This window comes from Lissotriton vulgaris, chromosome 2_2 (assembly GCF_964263255.1).
Source record: "Lissotriton vulgaris chromosome 2_2, aLisVul1.2, whole genome shotgun sequence".
Lineage (NCBI taxonomy): Eukaryota > Metazoa > Chordata > Amphibia > Caudata > Salamandridae > Lissotriton > Lissotriton vulgaris.
The window spans coordinates 322,773,432-322,798,504 of record NC_141688.1 but is presented as its reverse complement, the minus strand read 5'-3'; the positions used below and the strand labels follow the sequence as shown (position 1 = coordinate 322,798,504).

The following is a 25,073-nucleotide window of genomic DNA, read 5'->3' as shown; positions in this document are numbered from 1 at the left end:
ATTTTTCTGTGAGGTCCTGGTCTTTGAGTGCAGTATCAACCACATTCCACCAAACACAGCCCAGGAGTAAATCAACAGTGTGTGCCAGAAAGACGGTCTCAAGGAGTAGACGTACGTCTAAGGCATTCGTTCGGTCCGGGGAGACCCTAAGGTTAGTGGACAAAGTGTTCTATGTGAAGGGGCAATGGGGTGAAGGAAGTGGTGGGCAAAGGGTGAGCACTGCAAGAAAGGGACAGACACACAGACAAGGAGGTGGACGGATAGATGTGGTTCATCACACACAACTCCATCAGAATCCAGTTGTTCTAAAAGTCTGCGGACCCCGGGCAGTACTTTTGGAAGCAACCTGGAGAATAAAATCTGAAATTCTGGGAGTCTTTGATTTCTCTGGCCAGTTCTCTGTCCACGCTGCCTTCTCTCTCAGTCTCTGGTGCTATCAGGGGGACCAGGATTCCAAGTGTTCATTGAATCACATGGTTGTCAGTGTCCTGAGGACCAATGCAAACAACAGCTAACGGATGATATACACTGAATAAACCAGTTAGGATAGAGAAAGACAACCAAGGAATGCACCAACAAACAAACACGTATTATCAGTGCCAAGAAACAGGAATGAAGGGCACAGTCCAACACCCGACCGTTACCACATGCCAGAAGCCAACATACAACAAACAAATCAGCAAAGAAGGAAGACACTGAGGAAACTTTCATTGAAGGACAAAACCCAACACAGAAAACAATTCCCAAGAGCAGAACCCAGCAGACCAACCGAAGCATAGAGACCAAGAAAACATTAATAAAGGGCATATCCTGGCAATCAAAAGAATTATGAAGCACAGAACCCATAAACAAACTAATAATGGAGGACACAACCCAACATCCAAACCACCGGAGATGGGCAGACCCAAACACACAACCCGGTAATGACAGCCAGAAGCCAACCCATATGTAAGCAATGAAGGTCAGAACCCAGCCAGCAAACTGAGAAAGACAGACACACCCTAAAACATGGGGACAAAGACCAACAAACGAAGCGATAGTGACAAAGGTAGTCATTCCACTCTGTGCCAGCATAGACACTGCCTCGAGTGTGTTCACTGTGCCTTAGTACAAGTTGTGTATGTAATAATTTGAAAGAGACAGCCTGCTCCCCTCTCTGTACAGAGCACCATGTCACTGTGTGTCATCAAGGACACTGACCCAAGTCCTGACCCCCACAAGACCACCCTGTGTATTCTGGGTGTTGCAGCCATGACTTGCTTTCATTGACTTAATTATTCAATCACACATAATAATTAAAAGCCAAGAAATGGAATAGATGCCTGTAATGACATGGAATGAGGGAGGCACCCTAGGAAAACCCAACAAACAAACCAGTAATTAAGAAAATGCAACAAACAACTTAAAATAGAGGGCAGAAGCCAGCAAAGAAATTCGTAATGAGTAACACAAACCAGAAACAAAACAAGGAGGGCAGAATTCTTCAAACAAACCAGCAATGTAGGAAAGAGCACAATAAACCGAAGGGCAATGAAGGAAAAACAACTAAACCAATAACAAAGGATGAGAGCCAGAAAATAAACCAGAAATAAAAGACAGGAACGAGCAAATGAACAGGAAATAAGGAGCAAAACCACAAAGACAAACCAATAATGAAGGGATATATGTAGAATGAAACCAGTCAAGAATGACTGTAATCAGCAGAGAAACTACTGCACTGGGAAAACACTCAACTAGGAAACAAACTAGTAATGTATGGCAGAGCTAAAAAACAACCCATTCATGGAGGAATATTCAAATTTAAAAAAGCAACAAAGAAGAACCAACGGCACGTGATAAACTACTATCTAAGGAAAGATCCCAGCAACCAAAGCAGTAATGAAGGACCGGGCTCACTGAACACATCAGGAGGAAATACAGAACACAATGAACAGATTGGAGATCAAGGACCGAGCCAGGCAAACAAGCAAGTAAGGAAGACAGCAGACACCAAACAAATGCATATGAAGGATGTTCCAAGATGTCCCTGACATAAAACAGATCATGTTCAGCTTAAACGCTCACACGTGCAAAGGTCCAACCTCAGAGGTGGCCTGTGGGGACATACTGGCCCAAGTGATCAACCACTGTGTCCTGAGATGAACTCCAATTGACACCATATCGGGAAACAGCCGTTACAACGCACACCGTTACAACGCACACCATTACAACGCAGGATCCTTTTCAACGCATGCCTTTACAACGCATGATATTACATAGCAGATGCTTTTACAACGCATGCCTTTACAACGTAAGTATAGGTAAGTATATCATTTTATTTAACCTTTTTTTAATTTAAAAAATATTAAAAATAATTAAAATAAATTAATTAAAGTTATTTTATATATATATATATAGTTTGGGTTTTGGGGTACAGGGTTTTTTTTAGGGTTCAGGGCTGGGTTTGGGTTTTGGGGTACAGGGGTATTTTTAGGGTACTGGGCTGGGTTTGAGTTTTGGGGTACAGGGGTATTTTTAGAGTTCAGGGCTGGGTTTGGGTTTTGGGGTACAGGGGTATTTTTAGGGTTCAGGACTGGGTTTGGGTTTTGGGGTACAGGGGTATTTTTAGGGTTCAGGGCTGGGTTTGGGTTTTGGGGTACAGGGGTATTTTTAAGTTTCAGGGTTGGGTTTGGGTTTTGGGGTACAGGGGTATTTTTAGGTTTCAGGGTTGGGTTTGGGTTTTGGGGCACAGGGGTATTTTTAGGGTTCAGGGCTGGGTTTGGGTTTTGGGGTACAGGGGTATTTTTAGGTTTCAGGGCTGGGTTTGGTTTTTGGGGTACAGGGGTATTTTTAGGGTTTTTTAAATACCTAATCTATTTTTTAAATATATATATATATATATATATATATATATATATATATATATATATATATATATATATATATATATATATATATATATATATATATATATATATATGGAGAACCAATGCTGACCTCTTTATATATATATATATATATCTACAAAATAATTATTTAAAAATAATTTAATTTATTAAATTAATTTAATTTTAATTAATTACATTTTTTAATAAAATAATATACTTACCTATACTTACGTTGTAATGGCATGCGTTGTAATAGCATCTGCTATGTAATGTCATGCGTTGTAAAGGCATTTGTTGTAAATGCATCTGCGTTGTAAAAAATGTGTTGTAACGGTGTGCGTTGTAATAGTTTGCGATGTAACGTCATACATCCCCACAATATGTGTTCCTGAGTTCAGTACAGTTTCTTCCTGCTCCACCTAAGTAGGGTCAGAGCGTGAGAGAGAGAGGCTGGTCTGTGGACAATGACTGAAGCCGGGTAAATCCGCTCTACCTGATGCCGAAGGAAGTCCTCCTTCTAAGTCCTCCGACCAAGCTCCTGGTGGAGGGACAAAGAGAGACAATAAAGGGAAGCTGAGGTTAGGAGAAGGGCCAAGCTCACACTCACACACTCACACACTCTGCCGCGGGCCTGCGTGGACGGGAGCTACCTCACCCCGCCTCAGGGAAACTCTGGTTGAGGGCAATCTTCTGCCCAGCAAGGAGTAGCTCCCAGGCGGTGATTTCTCCACCCGCTGGCAACAATGAAGAAGAGGTGATCTGCAACCATCCAAGGTCACCACAACACTCCAATCAAAGTGATGGCAACTGCACAACACATCAGAAACACACAAACTACAAACAGGTCAAGCATCTCACCAGCCCACCCAGTAACCAGCCGGTAAAATCCAGCAAATACACAGCATGAAGCCAATGTCCACAGAAAACCACCCGGCGGCAGATTTTCTGAACTTTGACACAACACAGCGAGGGAAGTTACTGCACTGCGAAGAGTCAAAGGGAGGCAGCAGAAATGCACCCCATCCACTAAGATACGGCAGAGGCCGACTCTCTCTCAGAGCTGGTGAACTCATGGCTGCCTCCCAGCTCAACATCTATTCTCAGAGGATATTCCTCTGTGGATGCAGCCGCATCATGCAACTACAGCCACAGAGGAAGTAACAGGGTGAAATCTATATATTTCTCCTTGATACACCGGCCTCTGGTAGGAGGATCATTCTGGGACAAGCCCATGGTTACTGACTTTAGTAAATGTAGGGTTGTGTCAGAATGCATGGGTGAATGAAAAGAAACACCTTTTACTCCACCCATGTAACACCTCCCCGACGCAGTGTAATTTAAGGCAGTGCAAAGCGGTACTTTTCTTTACAAGGCCACGCAAAGCCGCGCATATTGGGCTCGATTTTGCGCTCAGCTGTGTCAAAAAAGAGATGCAACAACGATGCAAACTCTTAGTAAATCCGGGCCGCAGTCTTTTCAAGAAGAGTTCATCATTTAATGAAAAGTTCTGCTCAGCTCTGCTTTCCACTTATGGAATAGCCTTGCTGAGAGTATTTGAGCAGTCAAGGACCCTCTAGCAATACAGAACTCTCTACAAATGTATTTTCCTCTCAGAATTAGTAACCCCGTATCATTTGCCCAGTTCTCCTATGCACTCTAAATCACCTGGGTGGCACAAAAAGTAAAAATGACTGACATGAAATCCAAACAGCCTACAAAAAAAAAGCAAAAACTCAGCTTCAAAGAAACAAATAAATCTCACAATAGCAATCCAAAACTCCACAAACACAAACAGTACAGGAACAACGACCAATTATGAAGATCTTTGCGGCTTACGGCATTAGCACCCTATACCACGCAAAGGTTACCTAAAGTATCCTTTTAGGTTCAGATAAAAACGAAACGACAACTAAGCCACAAACGCTACGATATTAAGGAACTCTACAAAAAATTGAAAAATAAATTGTGTGTGTACAAATCATGGCCTTTACTCAAGCTTTCCAAGTAAGTAATCTCAAAAGTGTCTTTTGCAAAAACTTTACTATTTATTCTAGTTAAATATCTTTACTTTATTATTGCATTTATACATCTTAAAACAAGCTCATCAACAACCAATCAACACGTTTCGCCCATGTCATATCAGGTATGTCCAAGGTGTTCCAGAGCCCAGTTATGACGTGCATTTTCTTAAAGGATTCCTGTGTTCTTACATATGGTAATGCTAATCAAACCTAACAGACCAAACTACACATGTTGCCACTGCTTTGATGAGTGTTGCTCAAATAACCTGATAGCATGATAATGATAGCCCTGAAGAAGTCCTAATGTGATAGGCATGAAATGTGCTGTCTGATCATAAAAGAATTCACTTTGTATGGAAATGCATAATTACAACAATAAATTGAAGATGTATACTTTAAACAAACTATACGGTCAAAGTCTTTGAAAAAAAGATAAGTTTGAGATTAGTTACTTGGAAAGTTTGAGTGCAGCACATGATCATTTTAAAAACACTACAGCAATAATTGTAGTGCAATAAATTAATTATAATAAATTGCTGTATTCAAAAACAAACTCAACAGCTGACTAACTCAAATAACTTACAGCTACAATACAACTCTCCACCAAAAACTGTTCAATTAATGAATCAATCAATGATCCAATTAATCAACTAATTTACTTATCAATTTAATATGCTTGAATAATGTGGCATTTTCAACTATTATACATTTCACAGGTGTGACTGTACTTTCACAATCTCAGTGCATTAAAATACAAATGGCTACATTAGTAAATAGCAAAGAGAAAAAGTCAGTTGGCCACTGAAAACACAGTTCGCCCTTCCCAAGAACTCTGCAACACCCTGTCGGACAACTTCCACAGCCAGATAATCACAATCTACAACAACTTTGATCCCCAACCCGCTTAGAAATCAACAACCTCCACCCACCCAACGACACCACCCACTCGATCACTACAAGGACTCCGATCACCAAAAGAGCTACCATGTCCTCTATCCACTCCAGAGCACCTATGGACCCCTGCCCACACCATTTCTTTAACCTCGAAACCAAAGAACTCTGTGAGTAACTCACCAACATCCTTAACGCCGCCATCACCACGGAGGCCTTCCCCGACAGATGAACACACAATGAGGTCAGACCGCTCTTGAAGAGACCCTCTGCCGACCCCAACAAACTCAAAAACTGCTGCCCCATCTTGCTGCTTCTGTACCCTACCAAAGATCTGTCAAAGACCATTAATCACCAGATCACTGCACACCTATAAAAACTACCTGCTCGATACCTCACCTCCCAATCCGACTTCTGCACCAACCACAGCACAGAGACCGCCCTGATCACCGTTATTGGCAACATCAGATCCTTCCTCGACAGTGGTAAAACAGCAGCCCTGATCCTCCTTGACCTCTCATCAGCCTTCAACAACACATCCCACCAAACCATCATGAACAACCTTAAACGCATTTGCATCCAAGGGGACACCCACAAATGGATTGCTTCTTTCCTCACGGGAAGAACTCAGAGAATCAACATGCCACCCTTCACCTCAGAACCGAAGACCATCATCCGCAGTGTACCACAAGGATCGTCCCTCTGCCCCAGACTGTCCAACACCTACATGCCACCCCTTGCGAACATTGTCAGAACCCAAGGACTTAACATCATATCCATCACAGACGACATACAACTCATCCTCCCATGGACTTAACATCATATCCATCACAGACAACACGCAACTCATCCTCCCATGGACTTAACATCATATCCAAAACAGACGACACACAACTCATCCTCCCATGAACTTAAAATCATATCCATCACAGACGACGTACAACTCATCCTCCCATGGACTTAACATCATATCCAAAACAGACGACACGCAACTCATCCTCCCATGGACTTAACATCATATCCAAAACAGACGACACACAACTCATCCTCCCATGGGCTTAACATCATATCCAAAACAGACGACACACAACTCATCCTCCCATGGACTTAACATCATATCCATCACAGACAACACGCAACTCATCCTCCCATGGGCTTAACATCATATCCAAAACAGACGACACACAACTCATCCTCCCATGAACTTAAAATCATATCCATCACAGACGACGTACAACTCATCCTCCCATGGACTTAACATCATATCCAAAACAGACGACACGCAACTCATCCTCCCATGGACTTAACATCATATCCAAAACAGACGGCACACAACTCATCCTCCCATGGGCTTAACATCATATCCAAAACAGACGACACACAACTCATCCTCCCATGGACTTAAAATCATATCCATCACAGACGATGTACAACTCATCCTCCCATGGACTTAACATCATATCCAAAACAGACGACACGCAACTCATCCTCCCATGGACTTAACATCATATCCAAAACAGACGACACACAACTCATCCTCCCATGGGCTTAACATCGTATCCAAAACGACGACACGCAACTCATCCTCCCATGGACTTAACATCATATCCAAAACAGACGACACTTAACTCATCCTCCCATGGACTTAACATCATATCCAAAATAGAGGACACACAACTCATCCTCCCATGGACTTAACATCATATCCAAAACAGACGACGTACAACTCATCCTCCCATGGACTTAACATCATATCCAAAACAGACGACACGCAACTCATCCTCCCATGGACTTAACATCATATCCAAAACAGACGACACACAACTCATCCTCCCATGGGCTTAACATCATATCCAAAACAGACGACACGCAACTCATCCTCCCATGGACTTAACATCATATCCAAAACAGACGACACACAACTCATCCTCCCATGGGCTTAACATCATATCCAAAACAGACGACACACAACTCATCCTCCCATGGACTTAACATCATATCCATCACAGACAACACGCAACTCATCCTCCCATGGGCTTAACATCATATCCAAAACAGACGACACACAACTCATCCTCCCATGAACTTAAAATCATATCCATCACAGACGACGTACAACTCATCCTCCCATGGACTTAACATCATATCCAAAACAGACGACACGCAACTCATCCTCCCATGGACTTAACATCATATCCAAAACAGACGACACACAACTCATCCTCCCATGGGCTTAACATCATATCCAAAACAGACGACACACAACTCATCCTCCCATGGACTTAAAATCATATCCATCACAGACGATGTACAACTCATCCTCCCATGGACTTAACATCATATCCAAAACAGACGACACGCAACTCATCCTCCCATGGACTTAACATCATATCCAAAACAGACGACACACAACTCATCCTCCCATGGGCTTAACATCGTATCCAAAACGACGACACGCAACTCATCCTCCCATGGACTTAACATCATATCCAAAACAGACGACACTTAACTCATCCTCCCATGGACTTAACATCATATCCAAAATAGAGGACACACAACTCATCCTCCCATGGACTTAACATCATATCCAAAACAGACGACGTACAACTCATCCTCCCATGGGCTTAACATCGTATCCAAAACAGACGACACGCAACTCATCCTCCCATGGACTTAACATCATATCCAAAACAGACGACACACAACTCATCCTCCCATGGGCTTAACATCATATCCAAAACAGACGACACACAACTCATCCTCCCATGGACTTAACATCATATCCATCACAGACAACACGCAACTCATCCTCCCATGGGCTTAACATCATATCCAAAACAGACGACACACAACTCATCCTCCCATGGACTTAACATCATATCCAAAATAGAGGACACGCAACTCATCCTCCCATGGACTTAACATCATATCCAAAATAGAGGACACGCAACTCATCCTCCCATGGACTTAACATCATATCCAAAACAGACGACACACAACTCATCCTCCCGTGGACTTAACATCATATCCAAAACAGACGACACGCAACTCATCCTCCCAAAAGACTTAACATCATATCCAAAAAAGACGACACACAACTCATCCTCCACCGCCAGAACAAACTTCTGCAACTCCATGACTAGCGTCGCCGACTGGATGAGGACCAACTGCCTAAAACTCAACACGGACATGACGGAAGTGCTGATCTATGGGAACAACACCTACCTGTGGGACAACAGCTGGTGGCTCCCTGAACTTGGACCCGCCCCCACACCAACGGACCACACCCACAACCTTGGAATCATCCTTGACAGTAAGCTCACCATGAAGCGCCAAATCAACGCAGTCTCCTCCCCTGCTGCCACACCCTACGACTGCCCTGAACAATCTTCAGATGGATCCCTGTCAACACCAGGAACACCGTCACCCAGGCACTCGTCACGAGCAGCCTCGACTACGGAAATACACACTACACCAGTTCACCACCGAACTCTTCAAGAGACTCCAGATCATACAGAAAGCAGCAGTCAGACTCATCCTCAACTTCTTCAAGAAAACCCACATCACCCCCTCCTAGGAACCTCCACTAGCCCCCCATCCAGAAGAGATGGCAGTTCATGCTTCTGAAACGCCTACAGAGCCCTACACAACCAGGGACAAGCATACATCAACCACCGTGTGAACTTCCACTGACTGGCCAGACACCTCCCCTACATTCGCCACAGCCACAGCAGAGGACGTGCCTTCTCCTGCCTCGCTGCCAAGGCCTGGAGACCCTCTACCTCAGAACGTCTCCTCACTGGTGGACTTCAGAAGGGGACCAGCTACAACTCAGCACACGGATACCCTCAAGAGGAAGAGCAGAGCTTTTTAAATACCTGGGTGACCGACTGACCTCATCAAATAACTCAGAAAAGCACCAAGTATTCTTGCACACATTCACGATTTGGATGAGTCCTTCCCCTCAGGAGTCAAGCCTTCATTTGTGTGAGTCCTTCCACTTAGGAGTCAAGCCTTCATTTGTGTGAGTCCTTCCCCTGGAGTCAAGGCTGCATTTCTGTGAGTCCTTCCCCTGGAGTCAAGCCTTCATTTCTGTGAGTCCTTTCCCTGGAGTCAAGCCTTCATTTGGATGAGTCCTTCCACTTAGGAGTCAAGACTTTATTTGTGTGAGTCCTTCCCCACAGGAGTCAAGCATTCATTTGTGTGAGTCCTTCCCCTGGAGTCAAGCCTTCATTTGTGTGAGTCCTTCCCCTGGAGTCAAGCCTTCATTTGTGTGAGTCCTTCCACTCAGGAGTCAAGCCTTCATTTCTGTGAGTCCTTCCCCTGGAGTCAAGCCTTCATTTGGGTGAGTCCTTCCCCTGGAGTCAAGCCTTCATTTCTGTGAGTCCTTCCCCTCAGGAGTCAAGCCTTCATTTCTGTGAGCCCTTCCCCTCAGGAGTCATGCCTTCATTTGGGTGAGTCCTTCCCATGGAGTCAAGCCTTCATTTCTGTAAGTCCTTCCCCTCAGGAGTCAAGCCTTCATTTCTGTGAGTCCTTCCCCTCAGGAGTCAAGCCTTCATTTGGGTGAGTCCTTCCCCTGGAGTCAAGCCTTCATTTCTGTGAGTCCTTCCCCTCAGGAGTCAAGCCTTCATCTGGGTGAGTCCTTCCCCTGGAGTCAAGCCTTCATTTCTGTGAGTCCTTCCCCTCAGGAGTCAAGCCTTCATTTGTGTGAGTCCTTCCCCTGGAGTCAAGCCTTCATTTCTGTGAGTCCTTCCCCTCAGGAGTCAAGCCTTCATTTCTGTGAGTCCTTCCCCTCAGGAGTCAAGCCTTCATTTGGGCGAGTCCTTCCCCTGGAGTTAAGCCTTCATTTCTGTGAGTCCTTCCCCTGGAGTCAAGCCTTCATTTCTGTGAGTCCTTCCCCTCAGGAGTCAAGCCTTCATTTCTGTGAGTCCTTCCCCTGGAGTCAAGCCTTCATTTCTGTGAGTCCTTCCCCTGGAGTCAAGCCTTCATTTCTGTGAGTCCTTCCCCTTAGGAGTCAAGCCTTCATTTGGGTGAGTCCTTCCCCTCAGGAGTCAAGCCTTCATTTGTGTGAGTCCTTCCCCTGGAGTCAAGCCTTCATTTGGATGAGTCCTTCCCCTCAGGAGTCAAGCCTTCATTTGGGTGAGTCCTTCCCCTGGAGTCAAGCCTTCATTTGTGTGAGTCCTTCCCCTGGAGTCAAACCTTCATTTGGATGAGTCCTTCCCCTCAGGAGTCAAGCCTTCATTTGGGTGAGTCCTTCCCCTGGAGTCAAGCCTTCATTTGGGTGAGTCCTTCCCCTGGAGTCAAACCTTCATTTGGGTGAGTCATTCCCCTGGAGTCAAGCCTTCATTTCTGTGAGTCCTTCCCCTCCTCAGAAGTCAAGCCTTCATTTGTGTGAGTCCTTCCCCTGGAGTCAAGCCTTCATTTCTGTGAGTCCTTCCCCTGGAGTCAAGCCTTCATTTGTGTGAGTCCTTCCCCTCAGGAGTCAAGCCTTCATTTCTGTGAGTCCTTCCCCTGGAGTCAAGCCTTCATTTGTGTGAGTCCTTCCCCCCTGGAGTCAAGCCTTCATTTGTGTGAGTCCTTCCCCTCAGGAGTCAAGCCTTCATTTGTGTGAGTCCTACCCCTGGAGTCAAGCCTTCATTTGGGTGAGTCCTTCCCCTGGAGTCAAGCCTTCATTTCTGTGAGTCCTTCCCTTGGAGTCAAGCCTTTATTTGGGTGAGTCCTTCCCCTCAGGAGTCAAGCCTTCATTTCTGTGAGTCCTTCCCCTCAGGAGTCAAGCCTTCATTTGGGTGAGTCCTTCCCCTCAGGAGTCAAGCCTTCATTCCTGTGAGTCCTTCCCCTCAGGAGTCAAGCCTTCATTTGTGTGAGTCCTTCCCCTCAGGAGTCAAGCCTTCATTTGGGTGAGTCCTTCCCCTCAGGAGTCAAGCCTTCATTTGTGTGAGTCCTTCCCCTCAGGAGTCAAGCCTTCATTTCTGTGAGTCCTTCCCCTGGAGTCAAGCCTTCATTTGTGTGAGTCCTTCCCCTCAGGAGTCAAGCCTTTATTTCTGTGAGTCCTTCCCCTGGAGTCAAGCCATCATTTGTGTGAGTCCTTCCCTTGGAGTCAAGCTTTCATTTCTGTGCACTCATTCCATGAAATGTCCATCAGTTTCCAGGAAGTCAGTGTGCCCCCTCCTTTCCTGTAACTATGTAGTCTCTCTTCAAAGAGAAGGCTTGGCTAGTGAAAGAACATCTTTGGTGACTCCGCTGTGAGCTCACCAGTCAGCTCACTAGTGATCTCTTGCCGTGAGGCTCCTAGTCAGCGGCGACAAATGTACACCAAAGACCCCCGATCATAGTGGGCTTGAAAGAAAACCTTCGGACAGAAGTAATATTTGAGCCCGCTTAGATTCCATATAGAACAGGAGCACAGATATACTGAAATACTGGTCACAAAAGTGGTTGCAGACCGTCAGCTCACCAGCGATCTCTTGCAGTTAGGCGCATAGTCGGTGTCTTCTTCAGCAGCACGCAACAATCAATAAAGCAATTCATATCTGTCGAGCTCGGCTAATCACCCGCAAGGGTATCCAGGCACTAGATTGCTGGATTGAGCCGAAAAGTCAGGTCTTGAATCTCTACTTGAAATCCATCAGGGAATGTCCTGACCTGAGGGTAAGCCTGTTCCAGGCCTTGTCGGTGATTTCATCAGGGAATGTCCTGACCTGAGGGTAAGCCTGTTCCAGGCCTTGTCGGTGATTCCATCAGGGAATGTCCTGACCTGAGGGTAAGCCTGTTCCAGGCCTTGTCGGTGATTCCATCAGGGAATGTCCTGACCTGAGGGTAAGCCTGTTCCAGGCCTTGTCGGTGATTCCATCAGGGAATGTCCTGACCTGAGGGTAAGCCTGTTCCAGGCCTTGTCGGTGATTCCATCAGGGAATGTCCTGACCTGAGGGTAAGCCTGTTCCAGGCCTTGTCGGTGATTCCATCAGGGAATGTCCTGACCTGAGGGTAAGCCTGCTCCAGGTCTTGTCGGTGATTCCATCAGGGAATGTCCTGACCTGAGGGTAAGCCTGTTCCAGGCCTTGTCGGTGATTCCATCAGGGAATGTCCTGACCTGAGGGTAAGCCTGTTCCAGGTCTTGTCGGTGAGGTAGGAGAAGGAACGGCCTTGCTGAAACCTCAGCGGATGCGTGATGTCTGAGCGAGGGCGAGGGAGGCCGAGAAAGGGTCTCTGAAGGGTTGGTGGAAGTTCAGGCGGTGGTTGATGAATGCAGGCCTTTGGTCGGCGAGGGCTTTGTAGGGGGGTGCTACTGAAGTGGTCGGTGGAGTAGTGGCAATAAAATATGGTGTCTTTCGGAGTAAATTTGGCACCTCATAATAAGAGTATTAGCACATCACAAAGGGGTATACCTCATGGAATATGTTTCCTTCTTTGTAATGACCATCATTCACAAGTGACAATTTCAGTCAATAGTTTAACTTGCACAGACCCCAGGGGGGCCAAGCACCATTCTTTTGCACCTCCAATGTGTGACATGAGATCATTTAACCCGACATTTGAGTTAGTAAAAATGAGCAAGGTCTGCCTCCTGCTTCAGAGGTGTGCTCTGTGAAAATAAGGTGCTTACTTGGAGAGATGTCTTGGTAAATTAATTCCCTGTACGCCCTACTGCAGGTGCGTGGAACAAGTGCCGGCCATCATGATGCCGCCCGTGTTCCCTTAGACTTCACCATCTATCTTCACAGCAGGCCACCAGAAGCTTCTTGTGAAAAAGGAAGCACTTAGCTATCCTTCTTTGCCTGCAATTGACTCACATCTGACTCTCAATATTTCAAGTTGTCCGTCACACCGTTTCAAGTTGTGCTTCACACCGTTTCAAGTTGTGTATCACACCATTTCAAATAGTGTGTCACACCGTTTCAAGTTGTGCTTCACACCGTTTCAAGTTGTGTGTCACACCGTTTCAAGTTGTGAGTCACACAATTTCAAATAGTGTGTCACACCACTTCAAGTTGTGCGTCACACCGTTTCAAGTTGTGTGTCACACCGTTTCAAGTTGTGCTTCACACCGTTTCAAGTTGTGCTTCACACCGTTTCAAGTTGTGCTTCACACCACTTCAAGTTGTGCGTCACACCGTTTCAAGTTGTGTGTCACACCGTTTCAAGTTGTGCTTCACACCGTTTCAAGTTGTGCTTCACACCGTTTCAAGTTGTGCTTCACACCGTTTCAAGTTGTGTGTCACACCGTTTCAAGTTGTGTGTCACACCATTTCAAATAGTGTGTCACACTACTTCAAGTTGTGCGTCACACCGTTTCAAGTTGTGTGTCACACCATTTCAAGTCGTGCTTCACACCGTTTCAACTTGTGCTTCACACCGTTTCAAGTTGTGTGTCACACCGTTTTAAGTGGTGCGTCACACCGTTTCAAGTTGTGTGCCACAAAATGTCAAGTTGTGCGCCACACCGTTTCAAGTTGTGCTTCACACCATTTCAAGTTGTGCGTCACACCGTTTCAAGTAGTGCGTCACACCGCTTTAAGTTGTACATCACACGTTTCAAGTTGTGCCTCACACCGTTTCAAGTTGTGCGTCACACCGTTTCAAGTTGTGCGTCACACCGTTTCAAGTTGTGCGCCACACAATTTCAAGTTGTGCGCCACACCGTTTCAAGTTGTGCTTCACACTGTTTCAAGTTGTGCGTCACACCGTTTCAAATAGTGCGTCACACCGCTTCAAGTTGTACGTCACACGTTTCAAGTTGTGCCTCACACCGTTTTTAAGTAGTGCGTCACACCGTTTCAAGTTATGCATCACACCGTTTCAAGTTGTGTGTCACACCGTTTCAAGTTGTGCGTCACACCGTTTCTAGTAGTGCGCCACACCGCTTCAAGTTGTACGTCGCACGTTTCAAGTTGTGCGTCACACCGCTTCAAGTTGTGCGTCGAAAGGCCCCATGAGCTGGCTAAGGCCTCTTCCTCCGCTCAGAAAAGGAAACCATAGACCTTGGGTTTACTCAGACCTCTTCCTGCCTGCAGCAAACTTCAGAGATGTTGAAAGTCCCAGCCTCTACCTCATGATTGTGAGATGGGTCCTCTCAGTGCAAGAAGATGACCAGGTCAACTCAACACACCGGTGCTCTGGGTCTGTCCTGACTCCAGTTCTGTTGTGTGGTCCACCTTAGGCCACTGAAGAGAGTATGAGGAAGCTCTTGGGGAAACCATGTTTATTGGCTAAACTCTGCTGAAACTTTAAGGAGTCAGCCACTGTCACTCAAATGCTAAGATAAGTACATCACATAGCATTAGAACTAAAATCAAACATAAATGTGGCACGCGTGGTTTACGAAACCTTTCATTGACAGGGCCGGAGAACCACTCACTCCATCGCCTCAGTATATTCTAAGCCAAAGTCTCAGGTCTGGAAAGCCTAAACTATTCAGGAAATGTGGATTTAGGATTGAAACTCAAGAAACATGATTCAAAGTTACATGGATGTAAGGCCTTCGATTCTGAAACACCGCTCCCCAATGAACAGCCCTCAGCAGCACTGGTGCAGCAGCCAGGGGTCGCTGCACGTACCCTTGTACCCACGAAGAGGGCAAAGCAGGGGAATTTTCTGAAGCATAGGTTTTGTTCTGGAAGAGGCCTCTCCAAGTGCAAAATATATGCCTCAAAGCTCTCCCCACTTTATATGTGTAACATGCAAAGTTGGAACAAGAGAAAGAAATTAGAAAAAATGTCCTTGTTACAGCTGACTCGAGGAGGCATGAGATTGCGGAGCAAATTCCTGCCTAGCAATGTTTGTAGATAGGGATTTGTGTCGAAACCATGATGGGTGCTTGGGAACCCCCATGCACCTTCCATGGAGCGCCCCCTAGGCACAAGATAATGCAATGCAGGGCATAGTGCAACTTTGTGATACTTTCCATAGCAAATCCTCAATTGCTGTGATGTTAGGGTCATGTGACATACCCTCCTGGAAAACATCAGGGTCGGGGGTCACATGATGTCACTTCCTGTAATGCCATTAATGCTAGAGGGCATGTTATGTCGCTACCCCATATATTTTGGTGAATTGGCTCCCACGTACATACATGCAGAGAGATGCACTGCCCTGGACAACATGCCAAACCCAAGAGCAGTATCCTTGCCCGTGGCCTGGTATGTATGTCCAGACTTATGCAACTACATGGAGACCCAAGAATCATATATGACAGGGCGTGAACTGGCATATACAGATCAAATACCCTTGACCTCATGCCAAGGCCAGACCCTTGCACTGTCTGACATGGTATGAACACGCAGACTCATGTACTCCCCTTGGTATGACAGCGCCCACACCCTTGTACTGGCGGATAACTTGGAACGGGCACACGTTTATGTTGTGCCCTGTGAACTGGCATATACATGCAGACAGATCTAACACACTTGACCATGTGCCCATGGGTGGACCCCTGTGCACCCTCAGACATGGTATGAAGTTGAACACGCAGACCCCATGTACTCCCCTTGGTATGACAGCGCCCACACCCAGGTACGTGTGGAATAGGTACACCCAGGTCCATTTAGTGCCCTCTGACCCTGTGCCCACACTGTACCTGGAATGTTCATTGATGTAACTATCAGAATGTTGGTGTTCTGCCTGAGATGTTACAGTTGGATGGGCTGAGCACCTAGATGGATGCTCCTGGTGGGGTCTCCCTATGGTCTCCTATTGAGCTTGTACCTGTCTTAACTTAACTGCTCAATAAATCTACCTGAGAACTGTCTACATGTGTGGACTTAATTACTACACTAATGATGTCATGAATGTTGTGTGTCTTGCCCTATCCTGTAAGGGGAAGGTTCTGGGAAACTCACGTGCGCCTGAAGGCGGAGCGGATGTCCACTTCTCCGGCATTGCTGGCCTCTGTGAACATGGAGAAGAGAAAGAAGTTACTGCCGCCCTCATTTGAAAGAACTATAATTCACTGTATAACTCGTTGTTAGCCCTTTCCCAACATGCCATGTGCCCACCCCTTCCCCAGCATCCCTTGCTCTCGCCTCTTCTCCAGCATCCCTTGACCTCACTAGTTTCCCAGCATCCCTTGCTCTCACCTCTTCTCCAGCATCCCTTGCTCCCACCAGTTTCCCAGCATCCCTTGCCCCCACCCCTTCCCCAGCATCCCTTGACCCCACTAGTTTCCCAGAATCCCTTCCCCTCACCCCTTCCACAGCATCCTTTGCTCCAACCAGTTTCCCAGCATCCCTTGCTCCCACCAGTTTCCCAGAATCCTTTGCTCACACCCCTTCCCCAGCATCCCTTGACCCCACTAGTTTCCCAGAATTGCTTCCCCTCACCCCTTCTACAGCATCCTTTGCTCCAACCAGTTTCCCAGCATCCCTTGCCTCCACCCCTTCCCCAGCATCCCTTGACCCCACTAGTTTCCCAGCATCCCTTGCCCCCACCCCTTCCACAGCATCCCTTGCCCTCACCCCTCCACAGCATCCCTTGCTCCCACCAGTTTCCCACCATCCCTTGCCCCCACCCCTTCCACAGCATCCCTTGCTCCCATCAGTTTCCCAGCATCCCTTGCCCCCACCCATTCCCCTTCTCATCCCTTCCACAGCATTTTATGTCAGGAACGGAGACTTTGAATTGTCCTTCTCTTTCTTTACTCAAGAAAACACAGCAGCCAATCAAACGTTAAACTACATAAGCCATGAGCCCTCACAGAGTTCTGAACATAATGTTTATTTAGACAATTAAGTCCCTTAAAAATTCCTAGTATAAAACCAAGATTTGTACGGACATAAATAAATCAAACGTAAAATCTATCCACCAATCACAGGGATCAAGCCTGAGTAGCTCCTTCTCTCCACCAATCACAGGGGTCAAGCCTGAGTAGCTCCTTCTCTCCACCAATCACAGGGGTCAAGCCTGAGTAGCTCCTTCTCTCCACCAATCACAGGGGTCATGCCTGAGTCATGTCTTCTCGCCACCAATCACAGGGGGCCAATCCTGAGTAGCCCCTTCTCTCCACTAATCACAGGGGTCATGCCTGAGTCGCTCCTTCTCTCCATCAATCACAGGGGCCAAGCCTGGGTAGTTACTTCTCTCCACCAATCACAGGGGTCAAGCTTGAGTAGCTCCTTCTCCCCACCAATCACAGGGGTGATGCCTGAATCGCGTCTTCTCACCACCAATCATAGGGGTCAGCCCTGAGTAGCTCCTTCTCTCCACCAATCAGAGGGTCATGCCTGAGTAGCTTATTCTCTCCACCAATCACAGGGTCAAGCCTGAGTAGCTCCTTCTCTCCACCAATCACAGGGGCCAAGCCTGAGTAGCTCCTTCTCTCCACCAATCAGAGGGTCATGCCCGAGTAGCTTATTCTCTCCACCAATCACAGGGGTCAAGCCTGAGTAGCTCCTCCTCTTCACCAATCACAGGGGTCATGCCTGAGTAGCTCCTTCTCTCCACCAATCACAGGGGTCAAGCCTGAGTAGCTCTTTCTCTCCACCAATCACAGGGCTCATGCCTGAGTAGCTCCTTCTCTCCACCAATCACAGGCTCAAGCCTGAGTAGATCCTTCTCTCCTCCAATCACAGGGGTCATGCCTGAGTAGCTACTTCCATCCACCAATCACAGGGGTCATGCCTGAGTAGCCCCTTCTCCCCACCAATCACAGGGGTCATGCCTGAGTCGCGTCTTCTCTCCTCCAATCACAGGGTCAAGCCTGAGTAGCTCCTTCTCTTCACCAATCACAGGGTCATGCCTCAGTATAAGTGTCCACAGAACCTTAGTCCTTTCTCTTTCTTTGCTGCTGCAGCCGCTGAGCTAAGTGCACATGTCATATATATAGACCATGCTCTATATTTCTGATTATTGACTTGTTGTTTTCGTTATTCAATTGTATTTATTTGTTTTTCGGCTGATTGAGCGCTCATACTCATGGGAGTAGCCTCCGGATTGCCTGGCCAGCCGTACAGTGGGAGCTGGGAGAAGCGAGCTTCGTGTGCCCAAAGGGACATCCTCCTGTATTGTTCATCGGCCTCGCGCATGCGCGGGTTGTCGATTGGAGGGCCCGATTCACAGAACTAATTTAAGACAAAATCCTAAACTTACTACTTTTGGTATTCACAGAAGCCATTTAGTAATAGTAAATTTCGGATTTTGTCTTAACCGCTTCGCTGCTGATGACGAGCTCAGCTCATCATCAGCCACGGGTGGCGTGTGCTGATGACGAGCTGAGCTCGTCATGTAACGCGGAAAACGGAAAACAGCCGCACAGCGCAAAAATCACAGCAGCAGCGATGCGGTTAAATTTGACTTAAGGCAAAGGTAAGACAGACTTAAAACAGACTTAAGACAGACTTAAGACAGACTTAAGACAAACTTAAGACACACTTAAGACAAACTTAAGACAAACTTAAGACAGACTTAAGACAGACTTTAGTTAGGATTTTGTCTTAAGTCTGTATTAAGTCTGTCTTAATTTTATCCCAAGTCTGTCTTAAGCCTGTCTAAAGTTTGTCTTAAGTCTGTCTTAAGTCTGTCTTAAGATTGCCCCTACATATATGGAAAAGTCGTTAGCTGCAATATTTAGCTGCAGTATTTGGAATAAAAAGACTTTGCTGGCTTGGCTCCTGGCCCTGTGAGTCTATTCCCCCTTCAGCGTACTCTCCCCTGAAACTTTCCCACTCCTCCAGTTCTCAGGACGGTGTACTACGCTGAGGAGCGCGAGGATAACGTGGAGTATGTAGAGGTGCCTGGGGTGCCCCACTGCTAGGCAAGACCTATCTGTTCAAACAACCATTTCTGTAAAGTCACAGGCATCATTTTGGAGGGAGCCTCTCACAATCTTCTGAGCCTTGAAGTTTTCAGCATCTTCTGCTGGGGGAGAATGAGTTTTGAAGACAGACAGCTGGTGGCAGCTCCTATCTAAAGCAAGAGGGAAGCACTGGTTCGGAGAGCCTCAACTGAATGACAGTCCAGGGGGGCTCTGAGGCAGAAGAGAACATGTCAAACATGTCAGCTGTCCACATCCAGGAATGGACAATATGAGAGCTGATACCCTTCACAGCAAACTGCCATCTTCTGAGGAACTCACTTTATCCACAGTGATGTTTCAGAGGATATGCAATGGTTCAGGAAACATTATTTGGATTTGTTTACAACAAAGTACAGTACTCAACGTTGCAAATTCTGCTGCTGTGTACATGAGGATGCAGCCTGCGGCGTGGACGCGTGGGTGCTGATGCGGCGTGGACGCGTGGGTGCTGAAGTGATTGGATCCCTTCTCTATGCATCTCCTCCCGTTCCATTGGTACAGAAGGTTCTCTTCAAGTTCCAGAAGGAGAAGAGAGATCTAATTCTTGTGGTTCCTCTCTACCACGGATACCTTTGCTTCCTCCGCGGAAGTCCTTGTCTCCTCCTCCCCGGTGAATACTTCTGAAGTCTCCATCACCGCTCTGTCCTTCCGGCTTTAACTCACTCTGGTTTGGAAGGTGCAAGCTCCAATCTCCAGGTAACCGGCCCATCCTCTCCCTTGGTGGAGGTAATTCAGAACTCTGGAGACCCTCAACGTTGAAAGCTTACTTAAAGCACTGGCGGTCTCCACCACGGGGTGTTCCTCATGTGATCGCAGCCCTGTTTGTGAGTTTCCAGACCCACCACACTTTCTTTTGGATGGCTTTCACTCGAACCTCCCTCTCTCGACTCCAAGGTCTCATTTGTTCACTCTTAAGGCTTTCAGAGAATTTTCTGATCTTTCTCCTACGTAGGATTTTTTAATTTCGAGACTTTTTAAAATCTTCTCTGTTGTGAGGTTTGGAGAAATCCTATCTCTCCGGCATGAGATCTCATTTCAGTTCTAAGGACCCTACAGTCTCATCTTTTGAATGATGTTGATTTGAAATATCTTTCTTTTTTGTTCTTTTCTTGGGAGCTATCACCTCAGCTACGAGGATTGGTGAATTGGGAGATTTAAAGTTATCATCCTCAATTTATTCAGTTCAGGGAAGACAGGGTCATTTCATGTCTGTTGCTAAAGTTCATTCTGTCTTTCCTAGATCTCAGGAAACCATTCTCCCTTGCTTATGTCCTTCTCCTTTTAATGAAGAAGAGGAATTGTTGGACACACAGGATGCTAAAAGAGCTCTTTAGGTTGATGCTAACAGGTCTCAACAGCGCAGGACATCAGATTCCTTGCTTAGACTTTCAGGCGGTCTGGAAAGGGGAAGAGCTTGGCTCCTGCGACTCTTGCGGCTTTCCAAGACAAACCTAGGTCTCTTCCAGTACAAGGGAGAACCGCAGGGAACGGCTACTTCTTTGGCAGAGTTTCGGGGAGTAACCAATCAAAGAGACATGTAGGGCGGCTACCTACTCTTCGGAGCATACTTTTGTTAAGCATTATCGTCTGAATATAATCTGTGAAGTATATTTGAGTTTGAGGACAGGGGTTTTGAACTCTGCATTATAGTTTGGGGATCTGTGCCCTGTTGTTGATTTTCTAGCTTACGTAAAGTCCTGGGTTGCTGCATTCTAAAGATGTTTCTTCTGTTATCAAGGTTTTTGGTAGATCAAAGGACTTCACCTCTGAAACGCCTCACGTTGTAATGACCGGGGCAAGGACGAGCAACTTAGTGGTAATGCCTTGGTTACGTCCTGGTGAGCTTCATTACACTCAGCCCATCTCCCCCTCGTCTCAGTCATTACAACACACTCAAGCTACAACACTCCTTAGCACACGTAAGTCACAATGATGTCATATGTACAAGTGTTTCCACATTTCTTCTGATACTATCACGAAGAGTAGTTATTTCTGGTACATCAGATTTGTGTTTATTCCCGTTCACTGGAAACTTTTCATACAGCCGACACATGTTTCGTCGTATCTGGGAATGTAACCCACGACTTTCTCAAGGCTATTTCCAGATCTGTTGTCTTTCCATCAGTATGCGGTGATAATTCCAACCCGCATGGGGGTTCTACGGGGGTCTTCTGTTGTTTATTATTCAGCATGCGTTGTCCGATCAGTTTCAGGTATCTGTTTCTGCCGGAAGGCTTTCGCCCGTTCTGTCCTTCTCCATGAAGTAAGCCCCGTTTCGAATCGAATCGAGCGGACACGCTGATGGTAAACAGGGCTTACTTCATGGAGAAGGACAGAACGGGCGAAAGCCTTCCGGCAGAAACAGATACCTGAAACTGATCGGACAACGCATGCTGAATAATAAACAACAGAAGACCCCCGTAGAACCCCCATGCGGGTTGGAATTATCACTGCATACTTATGGAAAGACAACAGATCTGGAAATAGCCTTGAGAAAGTCGTGCGTTACATTCCCAGATACGACGAAACACGTGTCGGCTTTATGAAAAGTTTCCAGTGAACGGGAATAAACACAAATCTGATGTACCAGAAATAACTACTCTTCGTGATTGTATCAGAAGAAATGTGGAAACACTTGTATATATGACATCATTGTGACTTACGTGTGCTAAGGAGTGTTGTAGCTTTTGTAAGGCTTGTGCTGTATTTGGAAGGATTAAAGTGGTTCCTTCTACCTTTTAGCACCGTCAGATACAGCTTTTAAAGTCAAATTAACTGTGAGATTTTCTAAGTGGCGCCAGCTAACCTATACCAAACCACTGCTTGTGTTTAACTTTACAACCCACTCACCTCCCCCCCCCTCATATCAGTCCTTTGACGAGGGCTCGACGATGCACAGAAGGGACCGCGAGTGCCTCTTTTATGGCACCTAACTTTACTACTACGAAATGCCTTCTGTGAATACCGAAAGTCGTAAAGTTAGGATTTTATCTCAGATTAGTTCTGTGAATCGACCCCTCAGTAATCTGTGATGAGGCCGAGATGGACTAAACATTGTGAAGATTATCAGTTAAGTAACCTGAGCATTCCTGATATGATTGCCCTCACCCTCATTCCTGCATGCATTGGTATGATCCAGCCCTCCCATCCTTCCCATTTCCCAGCATGCCCTGCTCTCACCCCCTCCCTGCATACATTGGTATGATCCAGCCCTCCCATCCTTCCCTTTACCAGCATGCAGTGCTCTCACCCCCTCCCTGCATGCATTGGTATGATCCAGCCCTCCCATCCTTCCCATTTCCCAGCATCCTTTGCTCTCACCCCTCCCTGCATGCATTGGTATGATCCAGCCCTCCCATCCTTCCCTTTCCCAGCATGCAGTGCTCTCACCCCCTCCCTGCATGCATTGGTACGATCCAGCCCACCCCCTTTCCCAGCATGCCCTGCTCCCGGTGCTCCACCTACCGTTGACATTGAGGTTGAAGTTGCAGCTGTCGAACTTGTCCTTGCTTGACACCTCGCACCTGTAGGCCCCCGCGTAGGTGGTCTTGGCTTTGATGATGTGGATCTCGAAGGAGTACACCTGGGAGTAAGAGGACAGGAGGGAGTAAGACTGAGGGCGGGGGGGCAGGAGGGAGTTAGAGGGAGTAAGAGGGCAGGAGGGAGTAAGAGGGCAGGACGAGGCGGGACGGGACAGGAGTGAGTAAGAGGGCAGGAGGGAGTAAGAGGACAGGAAGGAGTAAGAGGGCAGGATGTGGCGGGACGGGGCAGGAGGGAGTAAGAGGGCAGGACAAGGCGGGACGGGGCAGGAGGGAGTAAGAGGACAGGAGGGAGTAATAGGGCAGGACGAGGCGGGACGGGGCAGGAGGGAGTAAGAGGGCAGGAGGGAGTAAGAGGGCAGGATGAGGCGGGACGGGGCAGGAGGAAGTAAGAGGGCAGGACAAGGTGGGACGGGGCAGGAGGGAGTAAGAGGGCGGGAGGGAGTAAGAGGGCAGGACAGGGCAGGAGAGAGTAAGAGGGCAGGAGGGAGTAAGAGGGCAGGACAGGGCAGGAGGGAGTAAGAGGACAGGAGGGAGTAAGAGGGCAGGACGAGGCGTGATGGGGCAGGAGGGAGTAAGAGGGCAGAACGAGGCCGGACGGGGCAGGAGGGAGTAAGAGGGCAGGACGGGGCAGGAGGGCGTAAGAGGACAGGAGGGAGTAAGAGGGCACGACGAGGCAGGACGGGGCAGGAGGGAGTAAGAGGGCAGGAGGGAGTAAGAGGACAGGAGGGAGTAAGGGGGCAGGACGAGGCGGGACGGGGCAGGAGGGAGTAAGAGGGCAGGACGAGGCGGGACGGGGCAGGAGGGAGTAAGAGGGCAGGATGGAGTAAGAGGACAGGAGGGAGTAAGAGGGTAGTACGAGGAGGGACGGGGCAGGAGGGAGCAAGAGGGCAGGACGAGGCGGGACGGGGCAGGAGGGAGTAAGAGGGCGGGAGGGCGGGAGGGCGGGAGGGAGTAAGAGGGCAGGACAGGGCAGGAGAGAGTAAGAGGGCAGGAGGGAGTAAGAGGGCAGGACGAGGCGGGATGGGGCAGGAGGGAGTAAGAGGGCAGAACGAGGCGGGACGGGGCAGGAGGGAGTAAGAGGGCAGGACGGGGCAGGAGGGAGCAAGAGGGCAGGAGGGAGTAAGCCACGAGGAGGCGTCGCCAGTGGGCCTTGGGCTCTAGTGCAGGGAAGGACAGGGGCCCCAGAAAGAATCAGGGTTCAGAGGGTCCCTCGGACCTCTGGGCCTGAGTGCCACTGCACCCTCTGCACCAAAGGATGCTACGCCCCTGAGAAACATGTAGTCCTGCAGACAGTCGCCCTCTGTATTCCAGTGGTAAGTCTCTGTCAGACCCCGGTCCGTACCTTGGTGTTCCTTTTGTAAGTCTCCTGCAGCTGTAGATGTTTGTAGGTCTCTGTCAGACCCCGGTCTTTACTTCTGTATTCCAGTGGTAAGTCTCAGTCTGACCCCAGTCCTCACCTCTGTATTCCAGTGGTAAGTCTCTGTCAGACCCCAGTCCTCACCTCTGTATTCCAATGGTAAGTCTCTGTCTGACCCCAGTCCTTACCTTAGTGTTCCTGTCGTAAGTCTCCTGCAGCTGCAGATGTTTGTCTCTGTCAGACCCCAGTCCTTACCTCTGCGTTCCAGTGGTAAGTCTCTGTCAGACACCAGTCCTTACCTCTGCGTTCCAGTGGTAAGTTTCTGTCAGACCCCAGTCCTTACCTCTGTGTTCCAGTGGTAAGTTTCTGTCAGACCCCAGTCCTTACCTTGGTGTTCCTGTCGTAAGTCTCCTGCAGCTGCAGATGTGGTAAGCCTCTGTCAGACCCCAGTCTTTACCTCTGTATTCCAGTGGTAAGTCTCTGTCAGACCCCGGTCCTTACCTTGGTGTTCCTGTCGTAAGTCTCCTGCAGCTGCAGGTGTGGTAAGTCCCTGTCATACTCCTGTCCTCACCTTGGTGTTCCTGTCGTAAGTTTCCTGCAGCTGCAGGT

At 47.6% G+C, this 25,073-nt stretch overlaps 1 protein-coding gene across 1 annotated transcript in view; it reads right to left on the bottom strand.

Annotated features, from left to right (window-relative positions):
• Positions 1–25,073, bottom strand: part of MYBPC3 (myosin binding protein C3) — a 412,405-nt gene that overhangs the window by 280,288 nt on the left and 107,044 nt on the right. The window contains exons 6-8 of the mRNA XM_086959710.1: positions 23,031–23,148; positions 16,615–16,663; positions 3,361–3,405 (exon numbers count right to left, since the gene is read on the bottom strand). Coding sequence (XP_086815836.1) covers positions 3,361–3,405; positions 16,615–16,663; positions 23,031–23,148 — 212 coding nt within the window. The remainder of the gene's footprint in view (positions 1–3,360; positions 3,406–16,614; positions 16,664–23,030; positions 23,149–25,073) is intronic.